The 20,084-nt window shown below is 46.5% G+C and overlaps 1 protein-coding gene across 1 annotated transcript in view; it reads left to right on the top strand.

The window, feature by feature from the left end:
• Positions 1-20,084, top strand: part of Flt3 (fms related receptor tyrosine kinase 3) — an 86,638-nt gene that overhangs the window by 56,765 nt on the left and 9,789 nt on the right. The window contains 10 exon segments of the mRNA XM_087902621.1: positions 865-968; positions 1,780-1,888; positions 2,242-2,420; positions 3,529-3,635; positions 3,716-3,848; positions 4,106-4,210; positions 11,465-11,575; positions 12,714-12,867; positions 14,183-14,265; positions 16,391-16,518. Of these exon segments, the coding sequence (XP_087758747.1) occupies positions 865-968; positions 1,780-1,888; positions 2,242-2,420; positions 3,529-3,635; positions 3,716-3,848; positions 4,106-4,210; positions 11,465-11,575; positions 12,714-12,867; positions 14,183-14,265; positions 16,391-16,518 (1,213 nt within the window).

The following is a 20,084-nucleotide window of genomic DNA, read 5'->3' as shown; positions in this document are numbered from 1 at the left end:
GAACACTGTTTCACCAATGGCTCAGGCATATTCCTAGCTACTCTTACATCTTAAATTAACCCATTTCTATTATTTCATATTTTACCACCAGGCTTGTGGTTTGTTATTTCTTGCTTCTTGGGCAGCTACATGGTGTTTCTCTGGATCCTCCTTCTTTCTCCCTGAATTCAGTTTAGTTTTCCCGCCTACCTATATTCTGCCCTGCCGTAGGTCAAAGCAGCTTCCTTATTAATCAATGGTAATAAAACATATCACAGCATACAGAGGGGACTCCCATATCATCCCTTAGATCAAACCTCCTGTTATATAACCTCGAAGGAGCAAGAACAGGTCTGAATTCTCTAACCTTTAGTCAAGGTGGAATGGATCCACTTCTGTGGGCTTCCACACTTACTGTGCATCCTGAGTAGGCACTGGAGCCTGCCCAGTTCAGTTAAAAATCTTTGTGTGAACTCAGTGGGTTTGAGCCTTCCCTAGTGTTAACATCCATGTGTAAGTCAGTAGTAGACCATTGGATCACTGATGATTGGTTGACCACCAGGGACTCAGTCACTTCAGGATAGAGGAAGTTTCTCTACCTGCAGGGCTTCATCTCTGTCCTGGAAAGTCAAAGTGAAGTGTGGAGAAGCAGGACCAGGGATCCTGCCTCTCTTGGGATCCCTAGCCCTAGCAAGCCCTAACCCTTTCTGTGTTTGCACTTCTACAAAGCCCTCAGATGCTGCCGATGATGGTGCTGATGATGATGTGTGTCTTGGCGCTTTGAGTAAGAAGAATTAGAATACAAACATGTCCTCATCTGGTTCTTCACTGTAGCCTCTCCTGGAAGCAGGGGGCTAAGTATGTCTTTATTTCTTTCTCAAACAGCATATCTAAATTTTGTGATCATAAGAACAAGCCAGGAGAATACATATTCCATGCAGAAAACGATGACGCTCAGTTCACCAAAATGTTCACGCTGAATATAAGAAGTAAGTGAACTCTCACTTTGTCTCATTTTATTCCCTATTAATTTTACCAGGAAGAGTCAAACACAGCTTAGAAGGGATGATATATATATATATATGCATGGATGTCTCTGCACCATGTGCATGCAGTACCCACAAAGACCAGAAGAGGGAGCCTGATCTCCCCTGGAACTAGAGTTAGAAATGGTTATGAGCCACCATGTAGGTGCTAGAAACCAAACCTAGGTCCTCTGGAAGAACAGCAAGTGCTCTTAAGCCCTGAGCCCTCTCTCCAGCCCCTGAAACTGCTTTTGTAAGCTATGTGCTTCTTTTATGTTGACTTGAGACACATCTATATCTCCTCTCAGAGCTAAGACGTGCTCTGTCTCCCATGTGTCCGTGCCCTTGTTACTGTGACTCTATTGGCTTGGCACTTTGAAAGGAACACACAAGGAAGGCTGTGGAGTCACCGGCTGTTTTTGTTCTAATGACTTTCATTTTGGTCTGTGCAAAAGTAAGAAAAAGACAATATATTTCATGAGATTGTCTTTGCAGATAGCTTGAAGCTAAGTGTTGTAGCTAAGTGTTGTAGATGGGACTTCTGTCCCTTAGCTCCCCCTAGGAAGTGAGCCACAGAGAGGTGATGCCTCCACCCGTCAAGAAGATTATATGACAGCAGAGGGAGGGACCAACCAAAGATCTGAGACATCATGAATGAGGGACTTCTCCAGGGTACAGAGGCTGGGGTAAATAGGCAGCCTAAACTGAAGCCAGCACTGAGCTGTTTCTGGAAAGACCCATCTTTCATGAGCTTACTGCATGTCACTTTCCACAGAGAAACCTCAAGTGTTAGCGAGCATCTCAGCTGGCCAGGTGTCCTGCTCCTCTGACGGATACCCGCTACCCTCTTGGACGTGGAGGAAGTGTTCGGACCAGTCTCCCAAGTAATGAGAAGCTTGACGTCTCTCGAAATGGAAGAGCCAAGCTGGACATGGCGGTGCCCGCCTGTAATCCCAGCCCTCGGGAGGCTGAGGCAGGAGGATCTTAGAGTTTGAGGCCAGCATAGGGTACATAGTGAGGCCCTATTCCAAAAAACAAGAAGGAGGGGACGGAGGGAGGGGGGAGGGAGGAGAGGGAGAGAAAGAAGAAAAAGAAAGGAAGGAGAATGAGAAGGAGGAGTAAGATTCCCGAACCTTTCACCATGAATGCAGCTTGGGGAAGAGATGCGTGCCTCACTCGGCTGTCACTCCAAATGGCCACAGCTCATAACTTCTCTTCCTGCCATTTTTTTTTTCAGCTGCACTGAGGAAATCCCAGAAGGAGTTTGGAATAAAAAGGCTGACAGAAAAGTGTTTGGACAGTGGGTGTCGAGCAGCACCCTCGATATGAACCAGGCTGGAAAAAGCTTTCCCGTCAAGTGCTGCGCGTACAATTCCGAGGGCACGTCTTGCGAGACCGTCTTTCTGAACTCCACAGGTGTGCAGCCCTTTGCTGATGTCATCAACACGCTCTGTCCCCAGAGATTCCCCACGTGAAGTCGGGCACAGTGGCTGGCTTTGACCGGAGACTTTTTCTAAGACAGTGTAGTTCTGAACGAGTGTAAGATCTTTTTTGAGTCAGGCAAGAATCCCCAGAGAAACTGTCCCATTTTCCTTTTCGGGACCCGGTTCTCCATGGGTGTTATGACTCACCAGGCCTGGGAGTCCCGTGCGCTCCTGGTGCACTGAGTAGCTACCACAGGTACTGCAAAACAGACTTGGTGATCTGGAATCCCTTCCAGTTTTGTTAATCCCCTTATTTACGTTTAGCCTGCCTTACTACATCATGGGGTTGTTTTTAGAGTCTTCCTAAGACAGCATCAATATTTTAGGGTGCCTGGATAATACTGATGAATTCAAACCAGGAGTGGTGGGTCAAACCAGGAGTGGTGGACGCAGCCCACCTCACATTCCAGGGGCAGAAGCTAGAGGACCCCAAGTTCAGATCCAGTCTAGGCTACGTAGAGATGCTGCCTCGGAAAAATGCAAAACAAAGCAAACAAATAAGCCAAAGTTCTGGCTTTGGATAGGTAGCTCAGCAGTTAAGAGCACGTGCTGTTCTTGCAGAAGACCAGGGTTCAGTTCCCATTAGCCATTTAACCAATCACCTCCAGTCCCAGGGGACTGACACCCTCTTCTGGCCTCTGAGGGCACCAGACATGCACTTGGTGCACAGACACACATGCAGGCAGACACTCACACCTGTAACTTCTCTGCACTCAATGTGATGGATCTGGGTATCAACTACATAGACTTCTTTATATCTGGTGGGCTTGGTGAAAAGCTTAAATGACTATCATTCTTCTGACCTAATCGTTCAATTTTAAAAACGCATTCAGAATTGTTTCTAATTTTTCTGGAAAGGGAACTCATTGTGTATAGGAACAGTGGTTTTCTGTGGGACGCCCCATACATACAGAATGTCCCTGAGGACTGAGAATGGTGGTTCCTGGAACAGGCTGAGAGAGTCTGACTGGTGAGGGCTGACTACTCACACCTGCCAACGGGAGTTTTACGTCACTGCCTAGCGACTGCTTCTCTTGCAGGCCCCTTCCCTTTCATCCAAGACCGCATCTCCTTCTACGCGACGATCGGCCTCTGTCTTCCCTTCATCGTTGTCTTAACTGTGCTGGTCTGTCACAAGTACAAAAAGGTAAAGCCCAGTGGAGACTCACGCCTGACTTGGCTCGGCAGCACTGCAGACCGTCGCCGACTCCCTGTTTGTCTCTAAAGCAATTTAGGTATGAAAGCCAGCTGCAGATGGTCCAGGTGACGGGACCGCTGGATAACGAATACTTTTACATTGACTTCAGGGACTATGACTACGACCTCAAGTGGGAGTTTCCAAGGGAAAACTTAGAGTTCGGTAAGGAATGAGTGCTCAGCGTTTCTGTGCCATTTCCTCTTCCTTGCAAAAATCTTTTTTTTTTTTTTAAATTTTTCCAGACAAGGTATTTCTGTGTAGCCCTTGCCCTCCTGGAACTCACGCTGTAGACCAGGCTGGCCTCAAACTCACAGAGATCCTCCTGCCTCTGCCTCCCAAGTGCTGGGATTAAAGGTGTGCGCCATCACCACCTGGCATCCTTGCAAAATCTTTAACACACGCCTATCCCATCTTTGCAGGGAAGGTTCTGGGGTCCGGTGCTTTCGGCAGGGTGATGAATGCGACAGCCTACGGGATTAGTAAAACGGGAGTCTCCATTCAGGTGGCGGTGAAAATGCTGAAAGGTACTGTGCAAAAGTCACTCAGAGACAGGGTGCAGCGGCCTCCTCTCTCTCTCTCCTGGGCGGGCGTTCTGCTGCTTCCTGTTTGCCAAGCATGAAGGTTAATGAGGAGCCTGCAGCAGACAAGGTCATGAGTAAAGAGGACAAGCCAGGAGAGCAAACCCCTTCTTCCTCTTCTCTCTTTGTTCAGCTTTTATTGACTTCTGTGTTACAGTTTGACACAGATTCTGGGTAGGAGTACAAACCAGAAACTTCTCACTTCCCATTCTGCTCTGGCCACTCCCATCTGGCGTCCACCCTCAGGCAAGGGCGTCCTCACCTAGTTTTTAACCCAGGGCTAGGGATTGAATCCAGAGTTTTATGCCTGCTAGGCAAGCCCTCTCCCTCAGAGATACATCCCCAGCCCTTCATTCTGTAACACCCTGCCTTGCTGTATAGCTCAAGTTGGTCTTGTACTCACAACTCTCCAGCTTTTCCCTCAGGAATGCTGGAATTACAGGTATATGCCTTCATGCCCGGCTGGCCCACTCTCTTGCTAAGGTGGTGTCTGTAAGGGTAAAGGGAGCTCCCCAACTTCCCCCACACACAGTCACTGAAGTGAGTTACAACATGCAGACTGTTAAGGAAAAATGGCACACAGGAAATTGTGGAATAGAAATCTCACAGTCTAAGGCCCAAGCCAAGTGGCTAAGCTTCTATACATGTTGAGTTATAGAAAGAAATAGAAGCTTGTATTGTTGGAAGAATGAAAGATGTATGTGTGTGCGTGTAGTCTGTCTGTCTGTCTTATCATATAATAAAGTCTCTTAGGTGATTTTTCTAGTCTTTCTGGATAGGGTGTCCTGGGCATGGAGATTTTTAGTCTCATCTTTCCAAGATTTCATGGCAATTGTACTTCTCCTGGGAAGGGAATTTCTCAAAGCAGATAAAGGAACCTCCAAAGGTCTAGCTTTGTGCTTTGAACTGGAAGAAGATCAAGAGTTGAGAGCGGGGGTGAGGGTGGCATGAAAGGGTAGGGAGGCCTCAAGGCTGCTCCTTTAGGCCAAAGCTACCATGCTTTGTTTGGGGCTTGGGGTGTTGTCTTTTGAGCTTCAGCACCTCCAAGCCCTCAAGCCCGGGGTCAGTTAGAACATAAAATGCCGCTGTATGTCCTTCCATCTCAGAATGCTTGACTTCTTATTTTCCACACTGCGTTTTCCCCTACATCCCTGCCTGCATCTCAGGCCTTTGTTCGCTCTTCTTCCATCTAGTTTTTCCTTTTTTTAAATGCAAACTCACTATATATATCTTGGTTTAGGATACATACATTTTCTATAGATCAAGTTCAGGGCATGAAAAGGGATAAATTCCCTCCTGTATCTGCAAGGTACAGAACCCTGAAGCAATATCAGAGCATTATCATTAGGACATTTAACATATGTTAAATCTGGGTAGCAAATATGTAGATTTCTTTTACATTGCTTTTTCTTTATGAGCATGGATAAGTATTTTTGAGATCCCAGTAGTGGGTTTCTCTACCGATGCAATAAGCCAAATCCAGCTGAATTAATAAAACCGGGTTTAATAAACAGAGCAAAGCAATTCCCGGGTGACTTTCAGGGGAGGAAGGAGGGCAATCACAAGACAGGTCCAGGGACTGGGTCTTAAATACCCTGTAGGCATCATCACCAGCATCTCATGGGGAGGAGCTGCCACATGGCAGGCTTTCTGTCGGTGGGGTCAGGAGAGAGAGAAGTGGGGCTGAGGTGGAGCTTCCGCCTAAACCAGCGTATCTTAGTTCCACAAAACAAAGGGTGTCATTGTGGCATTTTCACACATACATCTGAAACACACTTTGGTCCTGCTCACCACTTCCCAGCACCCTCACTCTGGACTGGTCCGTTTCCTCTTCCCAGACGGCTCCTCCCTTCCACTTCTATGCCTTTGTCTTTTACTCTAGATCCTACATAGAAGAGATGATATGTGCTCTTTGTCTTTCTGAGTTTGACTTTTTTTTACTTAATAGAACAGTCTCTAGTTCCATCCATCTTCTTCCAGATGGCATAATTCTATTCTTTTTTTCCCCCCTTACTGTGTTTCTTGAGCCATCCAGGACACCAGGATTGTCCCACAGTTCCTTGATTGCTAGCAATCAAGACTCAAAACACAAAAATAATGAAATACTAATTCTTCTCTTTGACATGTTTCAAATATAAGAGAATTGTTTGCTGTAGAGAAGTTATTTCAAATGGAATATATCTGATCAGGAACTTTCAAGTTAGTGTTTCTAGCTGGAAAAAAAATTGGGTGAAATACAAAATAACAACAACAAAAACCTCTGGGATAAATTCATCACTATGCTGACGAAACCTATCCCAGAGGCTTTCCAGCTAGATGCTCCACCGCACACATCCTGAATATTTTTACAGTTTATCTTCTCCGAGACATCTGGTCTCCACTCAAACCATGGTACCTGGTGTAAACACCTGTCGCTGCCTAACTCCATCACCTAGTGTGATCCTCTGTTCCTTTTTCTTTTTTTAACAGATTTTTTTATAATAAAAACAAATAATTTTTTGTTTCTAATATAAAACATTCAAGCACTTTTTTTTAGTTTTTTTGTAAGCTTGTTTTTACTGATCTCTATATTTTTCTCCACTCCTCTCCCCTTCTACCCTCTCCCATGAACCCCATGCTCACAATTCACTCAGGAGATCTTGTCTTTTTCTACCTCCCATGTAGATTAGATCCATGTATGTCTCTCTTAGGGTTCTCTTTGTTGTCTAGGTTCTCTGGGATTATGAATTGTAGGCTGGCTTTGCTTTATGTCTAAAAGCCACTTATGAGTGAGTACATATGATGTTTGTCTTTCTGGGTCTGGGTTACCTCACTCAATATGATGTTTTCTAGATCCATCCATTTGCCTACCACATTTTCCTTATCCATTCTTTGGTTGAGGGGCATTTAGGTTGTTTCCAGGTTCTGGCTATGACAAACAATGCTGCTATGAACATAGTTGAGCACATGTCCTTGTGGCACAGTTGAGCATCCTTTGGATATATACCCAAAAGTGGTATTACTGGGTCTTGAGGAAGGTTGTTTCCTAATTTTCTGAGAAATCACCACATTGACATCCAAAGGGGATGTGCCAGTTTGCATTCCCACCAGCAATAGAGTAGTGTTCCCTTTATCCCACAACCTCTCCAGCATAAGTTGTCATCAGTGTTTTTGCACTTGGCCATTCTTACAGGTGTAAGATGGAATCTCAGGGTTGTTTTGATTTGCATTTCTCTGATGACTAAGGATGTTGAATATTTCCTTAAGTGTTTTTGAGCCATTTTAGGTTCCTCTATTAAGAGTTCACTGTTTAGGTCTGTACCCCACTTTTTTATTGCATTATTTGTTCTCTTGATGACAAATTGCTTGAGTTCTTTGTATATTTTGGAGATCAGACCTCTGTCTGATGTGGGGTTAGTGAAGATCTTTTCCCATTCTGCAGGCTGCCATTTTGTCTTGTTGACCGTGTCCTTTGCTTTACAGAAGCTTCTCAATTTCAGGAGATCCAATTTATCAATTGTTTATCTCAGTGTCTATGCTACTGGGGTTATATTTAGGAAGTGGTCTCCTGTGCCAATGTGTTCAAGCGTACTTCCCACTTTCTCTTCTATGAGGTTCAGTGTGATTGGTTTTATGTTGAGGTCTTTGATCCATTTGGACTTGAGTTTTGTGCATGGCGATAGATATGGATCTATTTTAATTTTTCTACATGTTGATATCTAATTATGCCAGCACCATTTGTTGAATATGCTTTCTTTTTTCCATTTTATATTTTTTGCTTCTTTGTCAAAAATCAGGTGTTTATAGATGTGTGGATTGATTTCTGGGTCTTTGATTTGGTTCCATTGGTCCTCCTGTCTGTTTTTATGCCAATACCAGGCTGTTTTCAGTACTGTGGCTCTGTAGTAGAGTTTGAAGTCAGGGACATAATCTTATTCTTCACAGCTAAATAAAGCCATCCTATGAACCACGTTTCCATTGTCCATTCATCTGCTGCAGGTTCCTAGGCTGGTTACCCAGCATGACTATTGTAATAGGGCCACCGTCACCTGTGTGGAGGTCCTGTATCTCCACTCAGTGCGCACACCAGGGGCCACCATCACCTGTGTGGAGGTCCTGTATCCCCACTCAGTGCGCACACCAGGGGCCACCATCACCTGTGTGGGGGTCCTGTATCTCCACTCAGTGCGCACACCAGGGGCCACCATCACCTGTGTGGGGGTCCTGTATCTCCACTCAGTGCGCACACCAGGGGCCACCATCACCTGTGTGGGGGTCCTGTATCTCCACTCAGTGCGCACACCAGGGGCCACCATCACCTGTGTGGGGGTCCTGTATCTCCACTCAGTGCGCACACCAGGGGCCACCATCACCTGTGTGGGGGTCCTGTATCTCCACTCAGTGCGCACACCAGGGGCCACCCTCTGGAACCCAGCTTCCTCTTGAGCTCTCATAGCCATGTCCCTTCATGTGCCCAAATGCATGTATCTCAGTGTCACTCATTCGAGCTGAAGTCCCTCAACCCTGGACCCCATCTCTACTCCAACCTGGTGATTACTGTGTCATTTCAGTGAGAATACATTCCACACAATGACAGAAAAGAGGAAGCAGGTCCTTGTCACTGGTCCTCTTCCACTCTTCCCCAACAGGTTTCCCGCACAGTGTCTCCTGGGCCCTTCCTCTTCCCTCTGTCTTCATGATGATCCAGTTCTGTCTCTTCACCAATGGTAGCTTCCAAAACAGGCACCCTGCATCTTCTGCTGGGGACTATGTGCTGAGGTACTGCTGGCCATGGTACAGAACAGACCACACCATCTTCCTGCATGGCATTACCTTAGCTTCTTTCTTTTTTTTTGTCTGTTTTTTTGAGACAAGGTTTCTCCAAGTAGGTTTCTCTGGCTGTCCTGGAACTCATTCTGTAAACCATGCTGGCCTTGAACTCAGAGATCCATGTAATAGGAGGCTGCTTGTTCATTCCTGGCTGCCCAGACCACAAAATAATCACACAGAAACTATATTATTTAAACCACTGCTTGGCCTATCATCTCTAGCTTCTTCTTGGCTAGCTGTTACATCCTAAACTAACCCATCTCTCCATTAATCTGTGTATTGCCATGCAGCTGTGATTTACCAGGTAAAGTTCCCTCCGGCAACTGGCTACATGGTTTCTCCTGACTCTGCCTTCTTTCTCCCAGCATTCAGTTTAGTTTCCCATCCCCGCCCCCCCCAGCCCTATTCTGCCCTATCACAGGCCAAAGCAGTTTCCTTACTCATTAACCAATAAAAGCAACACATCTACAGAAGGACTTCCCATGCAAGATCTACTTGCCTCTGCCTTCGAGTGTTAGGATTAAAGGTGTGTGTCACCACCGCCTAGCTGCCCAGTGGCTTTCTACTGCTTGGAAAATGGTTCCCACAACCTTGAGCAGTTCACCCGCGGCTCAGCCTCCCTAGCTCTCCTTTCCAGCATGCATCTTCTCAGTTCCCCATGATGCCATGCTTCCCCACTCACAGTCTTTGCGCAGGTAGACCCTCCCACCTGCTCTTCCCCCTTCGCTTTAGGAATATGCTTATCTTTCAAATGTCAGCTCAGAGACCACTTCCTTAGGGAAGCTTCCTCTCACACCATGGACAAGATCAAGTCCCTGAAGGCTATGGATATAACTGTGTAGTAGAACATATACTCAGTGTGCTTGATGCTGTGAGTTTAATCCTACCATTGAAAAAAAAGAAAGAAAATAATGGTGGTACTCACCTTTATTCCCAACACTTGGGAGGCATAAGCAGGTGGATCTCTTAGTTCAAGGCCAGCCTGATCTACAGAATGAGTTCCAGGACAGCCAGGGCTGCAAAGAGAAACCTTGTCTTGAAACGCAAAAACAAAAAACAAACAAAAGAAGGCAAAACAAAACAGAGAATCAAGTTTTCTGCGGTAAGACACAAGAACACCGCATAGACTTCTAGAATTCCAGACTCTAGCACAGCTTTGTCTGTTTAACTATCCAGTTCATGTCTCACCTGCTGCATTAGTCCAAAGCCTTCTGAAAGCCGCATGCGGTGTTTCCTGTTCTGCCCTAGTGCTATGTGTTCTTCTGCTTCAGTCTGCAGTGGTCTCCTGTGTCCAATCCCACTGTGGGAGACTCACTCGGCTTCCTCCCGGGATGCAGCGGACCCTTTTACCCACCTATCCAGGCTGTTCGGTGTCACCCTAGTGTAACCCCAAAGTCCTTTCATTGCATTACTTTAATTTTGTGAGGTCGTCACCCCCCTCAGGAAGTCAGTTCCACTGTCCCCTTGGCAGATATCAGAATCCCAGATGACAAAGTCCCTTCTATAAAATGGCAGTCTTTGCGTAGAACCAAGAGGACTCGGAGCCTGGAGTAGAGGTTCCAAAGAAAGATACTACCCTTGTCCTTGGGGCTCCCAAACCCACTGTGGTAGGGGTGCCCTAAGCAGCTACACTGGCCTCGGCATCAGGAGCGCCGCCTTAACACCTTGGGCTTGCTTCCTAGCAAGGTCGTGAGCACAGTTGGTCACAGTGTGTCAATCCGTTCCCTGGAGAGATTGCATTGGCTAGAGAGTACATGTGTTATCTTTTCCAACCCTGCCCCCCATCAGACATACTTACAAACGGACATTTCTAGACCAGGGGACCAGTTATACGTTAGAGACAACTATGCTTGCTGAAGCTCCTCCTGGCCTTCCTGTCAATGTAAAATAACCACCCAGCAGCTTCTTCCACGAGGAAAGTCATGTTGTCTGCCTGTTTTGAGAGCTGGGGTGGGGGTGGGGTGTTATTTTTGTTGGTTGGGGAAAATCTAGTAGAAACATATATTCTTGCTGGACATGGCAGTGCATATTTTGATCCCAAGCACTCAGGAGATAGAAGTAGGCAGGCCTTGGTAGATTAGGCTTCGAGGCCAACCTAATGTTCATGGTGAGTTCAAGGCCAGCCAGGGCTAATAGTGAGACGCTGTCTCAAGAAAGGTCTAAGAAAAGGATATATTCATATAATCAACGTTTATAACTCATGTCTTTACAATTCTGCCTTACAACATAGGACATTGTTATCAGAAATCCCGTGTTATTTCTGTATCTGCTTTTCTCTCGCAGTTTTGAATTTGTAGAAGTTGTGGTCTGAACTGGGGGAGTTTTTTGATTTATAAAACAACATGCAGATAGTGGAGAGGTCAACCTTGCTTCTACTCCCCCCATTAACAGAAAAAGCCGACAGCTGTGAGAAAGAGGCACTCATGTCAGAGCTCAAAATGATGACGCAGCTGGGGCACCATGACAACATTGTCAATCTGCTGGGAGCGTGCACGCTGTCAGGTACCGTTTGCAGAGAGAGCAGCGCCTGTTCAGCTACCGCTGCTGGAGGCAGGAGGCCTGCGCTCTCTCTCTCTCTCTCTTTCTCTCTCTCTCTCTCTCTCTTTCTCTCTCTCCCTCTCTCTCTCTCCTTCTTTCCTTCCTTCCTTCCTTCCTTTTCTTTCTTCCTTCTTTCCTGTCTGTCTGTCTTTGACAGGATTTTTCTGTGTAACTGCCCTGGCTGGCCTGGGACTGGCCCTGTAGACCATGCTGGCCTCCAGCTCAGAGCTCCAGCTGCTGGGATTGATGACACGCGCTGCCACCACCCGGTCTGTTCCCATTTTCACTCTTTCCTCAGTCCCAGTTCAAGCAGATTAGCCGCTGGCCACTCCACAGAGCACAGGTCCCTCTTTTTCACCTACTCTATCACAGAATCCTGCCCTCCTGAAAAACAGCCTTCACCCTTCACGCTCACGGCATGGTATCTGAGCTCCTCCCTGAGCTGTGAGGATGGCCTAAATGCAGTAGTGAAATTAGATTCAGAGCCCACCACACACCCATTGGAGATGGTGAGGGCATATGCTCAGAGCTCAAGAGAAACGGCTATAAGACACGGATGCTTGAGCATAAAACTGAGATTGAATGTAAAAATCTATGATACGGGGGCTGGAGAGATGGCTCAGCGGTTAAGAGCATTGCCTGTTCTTCCAAAGGTCCTGAGTTCAATTCCTGGCAACCACATGGTGGCTCACAACCATCTGTAATGAGGTCTGGTGCCCTCTTCTGGTCTGCAGCCAGAATATTGTATACATAATAAGTAAAGAAATAAATATATTAAAAAAAATCTACGATATGGGCTCATCAAAAGTCATTTCCAGACTGGGCATGGTGGCACACACCTGCAATCCCAGCACTGGAGAGGCAGAGGCAGGCGAATCTCTGTGGGTTCAAAGCTAGCCTGCTCTCCAGAGTAAGTTCCAGGACAGCCAAAGCTACTCAAAAAAACCAAACCAAGTCAAACCAAAACCAAACAAAAACAAAAACAAAAAATACTTTCTAGAAGGGGAGCCCTGAAAAGTCACAGGCTCTGTCACGCTGTATGGGCTTCTGAAAGGATGACCTGGGGTTTGTCTACCTGTAACAAAAATTATATCTGTCACAGGGCCAGTGTACTTGATTTTCGAGTATTGTTGCTATGGTGACCTCCTCAACTATCTGAGAAGTAAAAGAGAAAAGTTTCACAGGACATGGACAGAGATTTTCAAGGAGCATAATTTCAGTTTTTACCCCACGTTCCAGTCACATTCCAATTCCAGGTAAGCAACACATGAAGCTTTATGATTGCATACTCCAGGACAAAGCCATACAATGACTCCTGCATGCGTGCGCGCGTGCGCGCGCACACACACACACCCGGGCAAGTGCTGGTAGGCGCTGTGACCTCAGGCAGTCACAGTCTGTGCTCTGAACTTCTGCCCGCCCCTTTATCTCTCTTACTTAGTAAAGTGTCAGTTACCCATTGAAAACCACGGTCCCAAAACACAACGTAGAAACGTCCAGAAATAAGCAATCCTAAAGTTTCCTTAAGTTTAAGTTAACTTTACAAATGCTTATTAGTAACCTTGCTGCTGTTTTATCACTGGTTATTGCTGCTCACCTGCTACTAGGCCTGATTTATTTGCTAATTTGTACTTTATGTATTTATTATCTCTACATGTGGGGAGGGTTTCAGGTGCTAGAGGTCAAATCCAAGGCGCAGTGCATGCTCAACACGCCCTCCCCCACCGAGCCTCATCCCCCCCAGCCCGCCATGCGCCCATGCGCACTCTGAACAGAGAAACGACCCTGACACAGATGTCTGTGACCAGTAATTAGCGCCTCTGCTTTAGTTTGGTCACTGGGGTGTTAAATAACCTGGCAGTTTATTTGGACTATCTCCGTCCTGGAAGCATTAAGCCATTTTCAGTAGTAAGTTATAAATTGGGATGAATTCATCTCCTGGGAAATGTTGAGCCACCACCCGGTTGTATTGGTGTGACAAGCATCTATCTGACGTGCTTGAGAAGAGACTCTGTTGTGGCTCTTTGTTTATTCGACAGAGGAAGGAAGCATGCTTTACAGAAGTCAGAAAGATGGTGCCGAGCTGGGCTGCACCCTCACAGCAGAGCAAGCACGTGCCAAGCGCACACCAGGCCCTGACTATATCCCCAGCACAGCAGAAACCCAAAGATCAGACAGACTTGTTTACAGAGATAGCAGAGCACTCCTTTTGTAAGCCCCGTGTTGGGTGAACTTAGGGGAAATGGTTTGGGTTTAGCACCAGCTGGAAGCCTGCTCCTTTCTTTATAAATTTCAGGATATAGTAAATCGTTTGGCGTTCCAATTTAAGTACCCAGCTTTCAGTGTGGCAGTGACTGAATGACCCCTCTTATCCAGGTTGGACCTGCAAACCCCAGCACACAGATGTTATTAATGTACACAGGGGACCATTGACAAGCCGGCAGCATGCTTTCCACTTAAAAGCCCATTTGTAACTGGAATCTGTCCCTCTGATGAATTGTACTTTTTCTAATAAAATGTCTTCTCAGAAGAACATTGTAAATAACGACGGAACAAATTTCTTTTTGATAGTATGCCTGGTTCACGAGAAGTTCAGATACACCCAGCCGTGGATCATATCTCAGGGTTCAATGGGAATTCAATCCATTCTGAAGGTAATCATTTATTGTCATTGGTAGCACTTTGAAATGAACCAAGAGTTCCATACAGCTTTTTAAAGTGTTTTTTTAAAAAAAAATTGTAGTGTGTGTGTGTGTGTGCACATGTGCACACACCCATGCCATGATACCCCTATGGAAGTCAGGACAGTTAGTGAGAGCTGGTGCTCGGGACAGAAGTCAAGCTCTCAGGCCTGGCAAAAGCTCTCTCACCAGTGCAGAAGCGTTTTGTCTTTGCTAAAGTAAGCAACAGGCTTTCTCAGTGTGTACGTTCTTGGAAGGTCAAAAGTGGTGAACTTTCTGTTCATGGTCAACTAATAAAGACCTAAAACTGCTTTATTTGTTGAGAATATTCTTTACCAAGTTGTAAGCTAATTAGAGCTACCTTGTGCCTAGTAAGACAGCGAGTTCTAGAATCAGAGTTTGGTTCTGCCTGTTTCACTCTCAGAACAATTCGCTCTGGACAAGTGATTTAGACATCCAGCATCTCTGTATTCTCACTTTTAAGACTGTCTAATGGTCCTTTCCTCATAGGACTGTGGGAAGGCTTAAACCGAAGGACGTGACATACAAAATACAGTTCAGGAAATATGATAGACAGTCTACTGACTGGTCTTCCATTTCTTCCATCCTGATAGATTTATCTAGTGTAAAGGGAAGGAGGGATAAAGTGGGCATTGCCTACATATGCGTCTGTGCACCACCTCAGAGTACAGTCCCCTCAGAGACCCAGAAGGAGGTGCTAGATCCCCTGGCCCTGGGGTTTTGATCCACCATGTAGGTCCTGAGAACTGGACCCAGGTCCTCTAGAGGAGCAGCCAGTGTTCTTGAACCACTACCGATCCAGCCTTTCAGTCCCAAGAAGGATTCATAATTAATATTCATTGTCTTAGCTCAGGTTGCTTGAACAGATTACTGAAGGCTGGGTATTATTTCTCATGGTCCTACAGGCTAATAAGTGAAGATGAAGGTTCAGGGGAAGCCGGCCCCCACGTGCACATGGTGGTCTTCTTGCTGTGTCCTATGCATTGTGTGTGTGTGAAAGAGAGAGGGAGAGAGAGACAGACACAGAGAGAGAGAGACACAGAGAGAGAGAGAGCAACTTATGGGAATCAATTCTCTACTTTAACCTTGTGGTTTCCAGGGATTGAACTCAGGTCCTCAGCCTTCATGGAAACACCTTTACCTGATGAGTCATCTTGCCCATCCTCTCCTTTCTTTTTCATAGAGACTCTGATCCCATACTCACAACAGGACCACTATATAAAGACCCCACTCCTGATCCTCTCGGTTGAGAGTTACGATTTTTGAAATTTATTTGTTTTTATTTTATGAGTGTTTTCCTTCATATATGTATGTGCAGCATGCGTATGCCTGGTACCCGTGGAGGTCAGAAGAGGACATCACCTTCCCTGGAACTAGAGTTACAGATGCTTGTGAGCCGCCCTCCGGGTGGCTGGGAACCAAGCCTGGGTTCTCTGCAGAGAAAGCTAGTGCTCTTAACCGCGGAACCGTCTCTCCAGCCCCTTGGGAGCTGAGCCGTGCCTCCATTCAGAAAACAGAATGAGTGTTCAGATGGGCTCAGAAAAGGCTGAGGAAAATGACGGAAAGAAATGGAAGTGAAGAGCAGGACAGGAATGGGGGTGCACAGCTTTAACCCACACACTCAGGAGGCAGACAATAGGCACGCGCGAGTTCAAGGTCAGCCAGGGCTGCACAGCAAATTTCAGGTCAGCCAGGGTGATGTAGAGCTACAAGAACCCATCCGTTCAGATATCTTCCTGGGACTGAGCCAGGAAGGATGAAAGGTAGCTGATGGCTTACCATGGCTCCATTGGGGTCACCTCTTGTGTAAGGATTGAGGCAGAGGCAGTTCCATCCTCTTGCCCAAGAACCTGTCCTTTTGGTGAGATTTGGCAGTTACTTTTGATTTCCAAATGTCAAGTAATCCTTTCTCTTCGGATACTGGACCTTTTGGGCGGATGTCGCCGTTTGATTTGGTCTGTTGAACCTAGTGCAGGAGGGCAGATCAAGCTGCCTGTCACCTTAGCTACGTCTCACAGAGGTCTGAGAAGGCAGACCCAGTGTTGGGGGGAAAGTGAAGAGTGGCTATATTTTACAGATGAGATTGAGTATGAAAACCAGAAGAGGCTGGAAGAAGAAGAAGATTTAAATGTGCTGACGTTTGAAGACCTTCTTTGCTTTGCGTATCAAGTGGCCAAAGGCATGGAATTCCTGGAGTTTAAGTCGGTGAGTGTCTTTTAAAGAGAAAACTAACAGAAAGTATAAAAAAAGAGTGATAGAAAAGGCTGCGTGTGCGTGCCTATGAAAAAGAGGTGTGCTTCTGTTTGCGTCTGGTTCATTTTCCCATCCCTCCCTTCACATCTGTCCTCCTGGCCTTGACACTTCCACATCTATGATGTAGTCTCTGCAGCATAAGGCCCAGGGCTCCTTGTTACAGCCGAAGTCCCATGGACCTTCTCGGGAAGCTCGTAGGAAGTCTGAAAAGCCCCACTGAAAGGAGCACAGTATCACCACCCTTTCCTGCTGACCCAAGAATTTGGGATGGGCCCTGCATAGGTTGCCTGCATTCAGGGGATGAATGGAGGCCCAGAGCTGGCGAGTTCTGCCCTCCAACCAGTTAACCTGTGTGTAGCCAAGGCTAGCCACAGCACTGTAGACCGTTCCTCTTCCTTGTTGCTAGTCCCACATTCACGAGGCCTACACCATGCTCTCCCCTGGTGTTGCTTCATGTCCCTGCTCTGCACCTGCTCTCCCCTGCCTTCTCACGTCAGTCCCAAAGCCATTCTCTGACTCCTTCCTTGCATGACTGTCTCCCTTGTAACGACAGAGGGAGTTTCTCTGTCATACCAAAGCCTCAGGTTTTTATGTCTGCTGAAGTTCAGGGGTAATAAGCAAATTAGCAGGTAAAACGTTTTTCACCTATGTGTGTGCTACACAAAATATTGGAAAAGCAAAGAAGGGCTATGTTGTTCTATTTTACAAAGTTTCTCCATAGGTGTAGATGTGTGTATTTCAGGGAGATCATGTCAGGGACCATGAGCATTACAGCAGGTAACAACTAGGGTTCAGATGTCAACCCACCAGAGGTATGGTTATCTGATGGATGTTAATCCTGTCCTGGCAAAGCCTACAGAACCATCGACTCTGGAAACTGTTACTCACTTCTGCTAAAGCAGCTTGGTGTCTCCCCAACACCAGTATTGCAGTGTATAATCTCATGTGATGTGTATACGTAATCTCATGATTGCATCTCCATCTTATGGGCACATCTATCTGTCGGTGGTCAGGAAGATGACTTTTTATTTGGCTGTATAGTTTTGATATATAGAATATATATTAGGACATGCTTCATAAGTGGATCTATTTGTCCCAGGGAGGGCTGTGGAGAGTTAAAAGCCTGCCTTGTTCTTTTGCTCAGACTAACTGCACACAATTAGCTCACTTTCACCTCAGAGCAAGTTCAAACTAAACTAAAGGATTGTTGTAAAGAGATTGTAAGTTTAAAACCTTACAGCTCTGCACAAGGTCAGAGCCGCAGATGTCCAACCAAGCACCCTAAGAAAGACATGCCTATTCTTTACTTGCCTAGCATGTTAACAATAGACCTATGTCTCAAAGTTTGTCACTGGGTGCTGTGACCCCCCCCCCACATCTGGTGACAATTTTTCTCCCGAAGCCTGAAACCCTTTTATTGCCATAGCAACAGCTCAACTCCTTATTATTTACCCTAGGAGTGCGCTTTTGGCCGATGAGAGGTAACTTTTATAATGTCTTTGTCACTTCAAGGAGAAAAAGAGATTTTAGGGGAGAGAGAAGCAGCAAGGAGAAGCAGCCGGGGGAATTAGAGGTAGGGCAGGAGAGTCAGAATGGAAGCAGAGCAACAGAGAGACTGATTCGGAAAAGCCCAGAGTGAGAGATTCGTTTTTCCCTCAGACATTTCTCTTTCCCTTGTTGTAGCTTCCTCTCTGAACCCCGAGAGGGCATTGAGCTGGCCCCCAAAAGGCTCTCATTAGGATGGTATATTAATTAGGGTTTTCTAAAGGGACAGAACTGATAGAATAAAAAGCTACACACACACACACACACACACACACACACACACACACACACACAGGGATTTATCCAAGTGGCTTCCAGGTAGTGGTCTCAATAGTTCAACAGTGGCTGCCTCTCAATGGGAAGGGCAAGAATCTGGTAGTTGTTCAGGGCCCAAGACTAGATGTCTTAGCTGTCCCAGTCTGGTGCTGGAGACTCAGGGAAGTCCTGGAGAATTGCTACCTTCAGTGTGTGCTGGATCCTGAAGAAGTCGGTTTTAACCTCAGCAAAGGAATACCTCAGCAGCAGGGTAGATGAACTTGCCAGCAAGAGTGAGGGCAAGCTGGCAAAGAGCAAGAACTTCCTTCTTCAAATCCTTTATGGGGGCTGCCACCAGAAGGTGTGGCCCAGATGTTAGGCGGCTCTTCTGGTCTCAGATAATCCAATCAAGAAAGCCTCTCGCAGACTTGACCAGCTTCTGGGTATTAGCTGATTCCAGATGTGGTCAAGCTGACAGTCACCAGTGAACCATCACAGGTTGTAAATGGTTTTATGGGAAATGAATGGCCTAAAGAAGAAACCGTGGGGCTGAAGGTGTAGCTTGGTGGTTGAGTACTTGTATAGATATGGCAGAGACCCTGATCTCAACCTTCAATAAAGTGGATTCCTCTTTCCTGGAGCTTCCTGCCCCCTTTATTGATAGTTCAGAAGACATCTGCCTTGGCCCAGTATGCTAGCTGTAAAGCTAACATGATCCTCTCCTCCCATGGTCCCCACTTGAGACTCTCAATTTTAAGATGGTGCAAGAGCCATAGATTCAATGGGATCAGTCCTTGGAATTTTGGATTTATGCTTTCGCTGGGCTAGTGTGCGCAGTCCAGTCCTCTCTCGTGATGCTAGGCAGTGGCAGAGACTGTGGTCAACCCTTGTGATGGGGAGGGGAATCAGTAGTACCCCATGCTGCCAAGCTACAATGGCCAATGGCACGTTTTGTACATGTTCTCTACTTTCAGTAGGCCTGTGGAAAGCAAGTTGAAGAGAAGCTGTATTGGGTCAAAGGCATTGCTTCCTTCTTCTATTTCCTCTTAGGCACATCCTAGCCTAAGATGTGCCCAATTTTTAGACCCATTGTCTTCACCGCTGGACGTCCCCTCCAAGTCGTGCCCAGCATTGTGTCCTTCTTGCTCAATTTTTAGACCCATTTGTCTTCACCACTGGACGTCCCCTCCAAGTCGTGCCCAGCATTGTGTCCTTCTTGCTCGGTGACTCCATCATACATTTGTGTGACCCTGTGCTAACAATTGTGCTGGAGCAGAGACACAGGGAGGATGTGACTTCTGGTCCCACCGATTTTATGTTGATAGAGGAAACCTAAGCACACATACCAATCAGACCAGTTTCCTGTGATAAATTTTGTCACGGAAGTAAACCTAACTACGACATGATTGACAGACCTGGCCAGTGATGGACGGGAAAGAAAAGGCTGCAGGTGAGGGCTCACGTAGCTCCTGGGGCAGGTTATGAACAGAACAGCAGCCGGGAACATGGGACGTTAGGGAGTGTGGGTCTGCAAGGAGACCTTTGGGTAAAGGAAATCATGTAGATCGGGGAAGGTCGTGATGGGGGACAGCCCAGGGAAGGAGGTTCTCGGCACGCCTCTCTGAAGGACCAAAGGAGCCTCTGGGTTGAACTGAGACTTGAGTGGTGGCAGTTGCATCCCTAGGTTGCATGGAAGGAACTGCCTCGATGGGGGATGT

Source organism: Myodes glareolus, chromosome 2 (genome assembly GCF_982192425.1).
Source record: "Myodes glareolus chromosome 2, mMyoGla1.1, whole genome shotgun sequence".
NCBI lineage: Eukaryota > Metazoa > Chordata > Mammalia > Rodentia > Cricetidae > Myodes > Myodes glareolus.
Note: the sequence above shows the minus strand (reverse complement) of the source record. Positions and strands in the feature narration are given on the sequence as shown.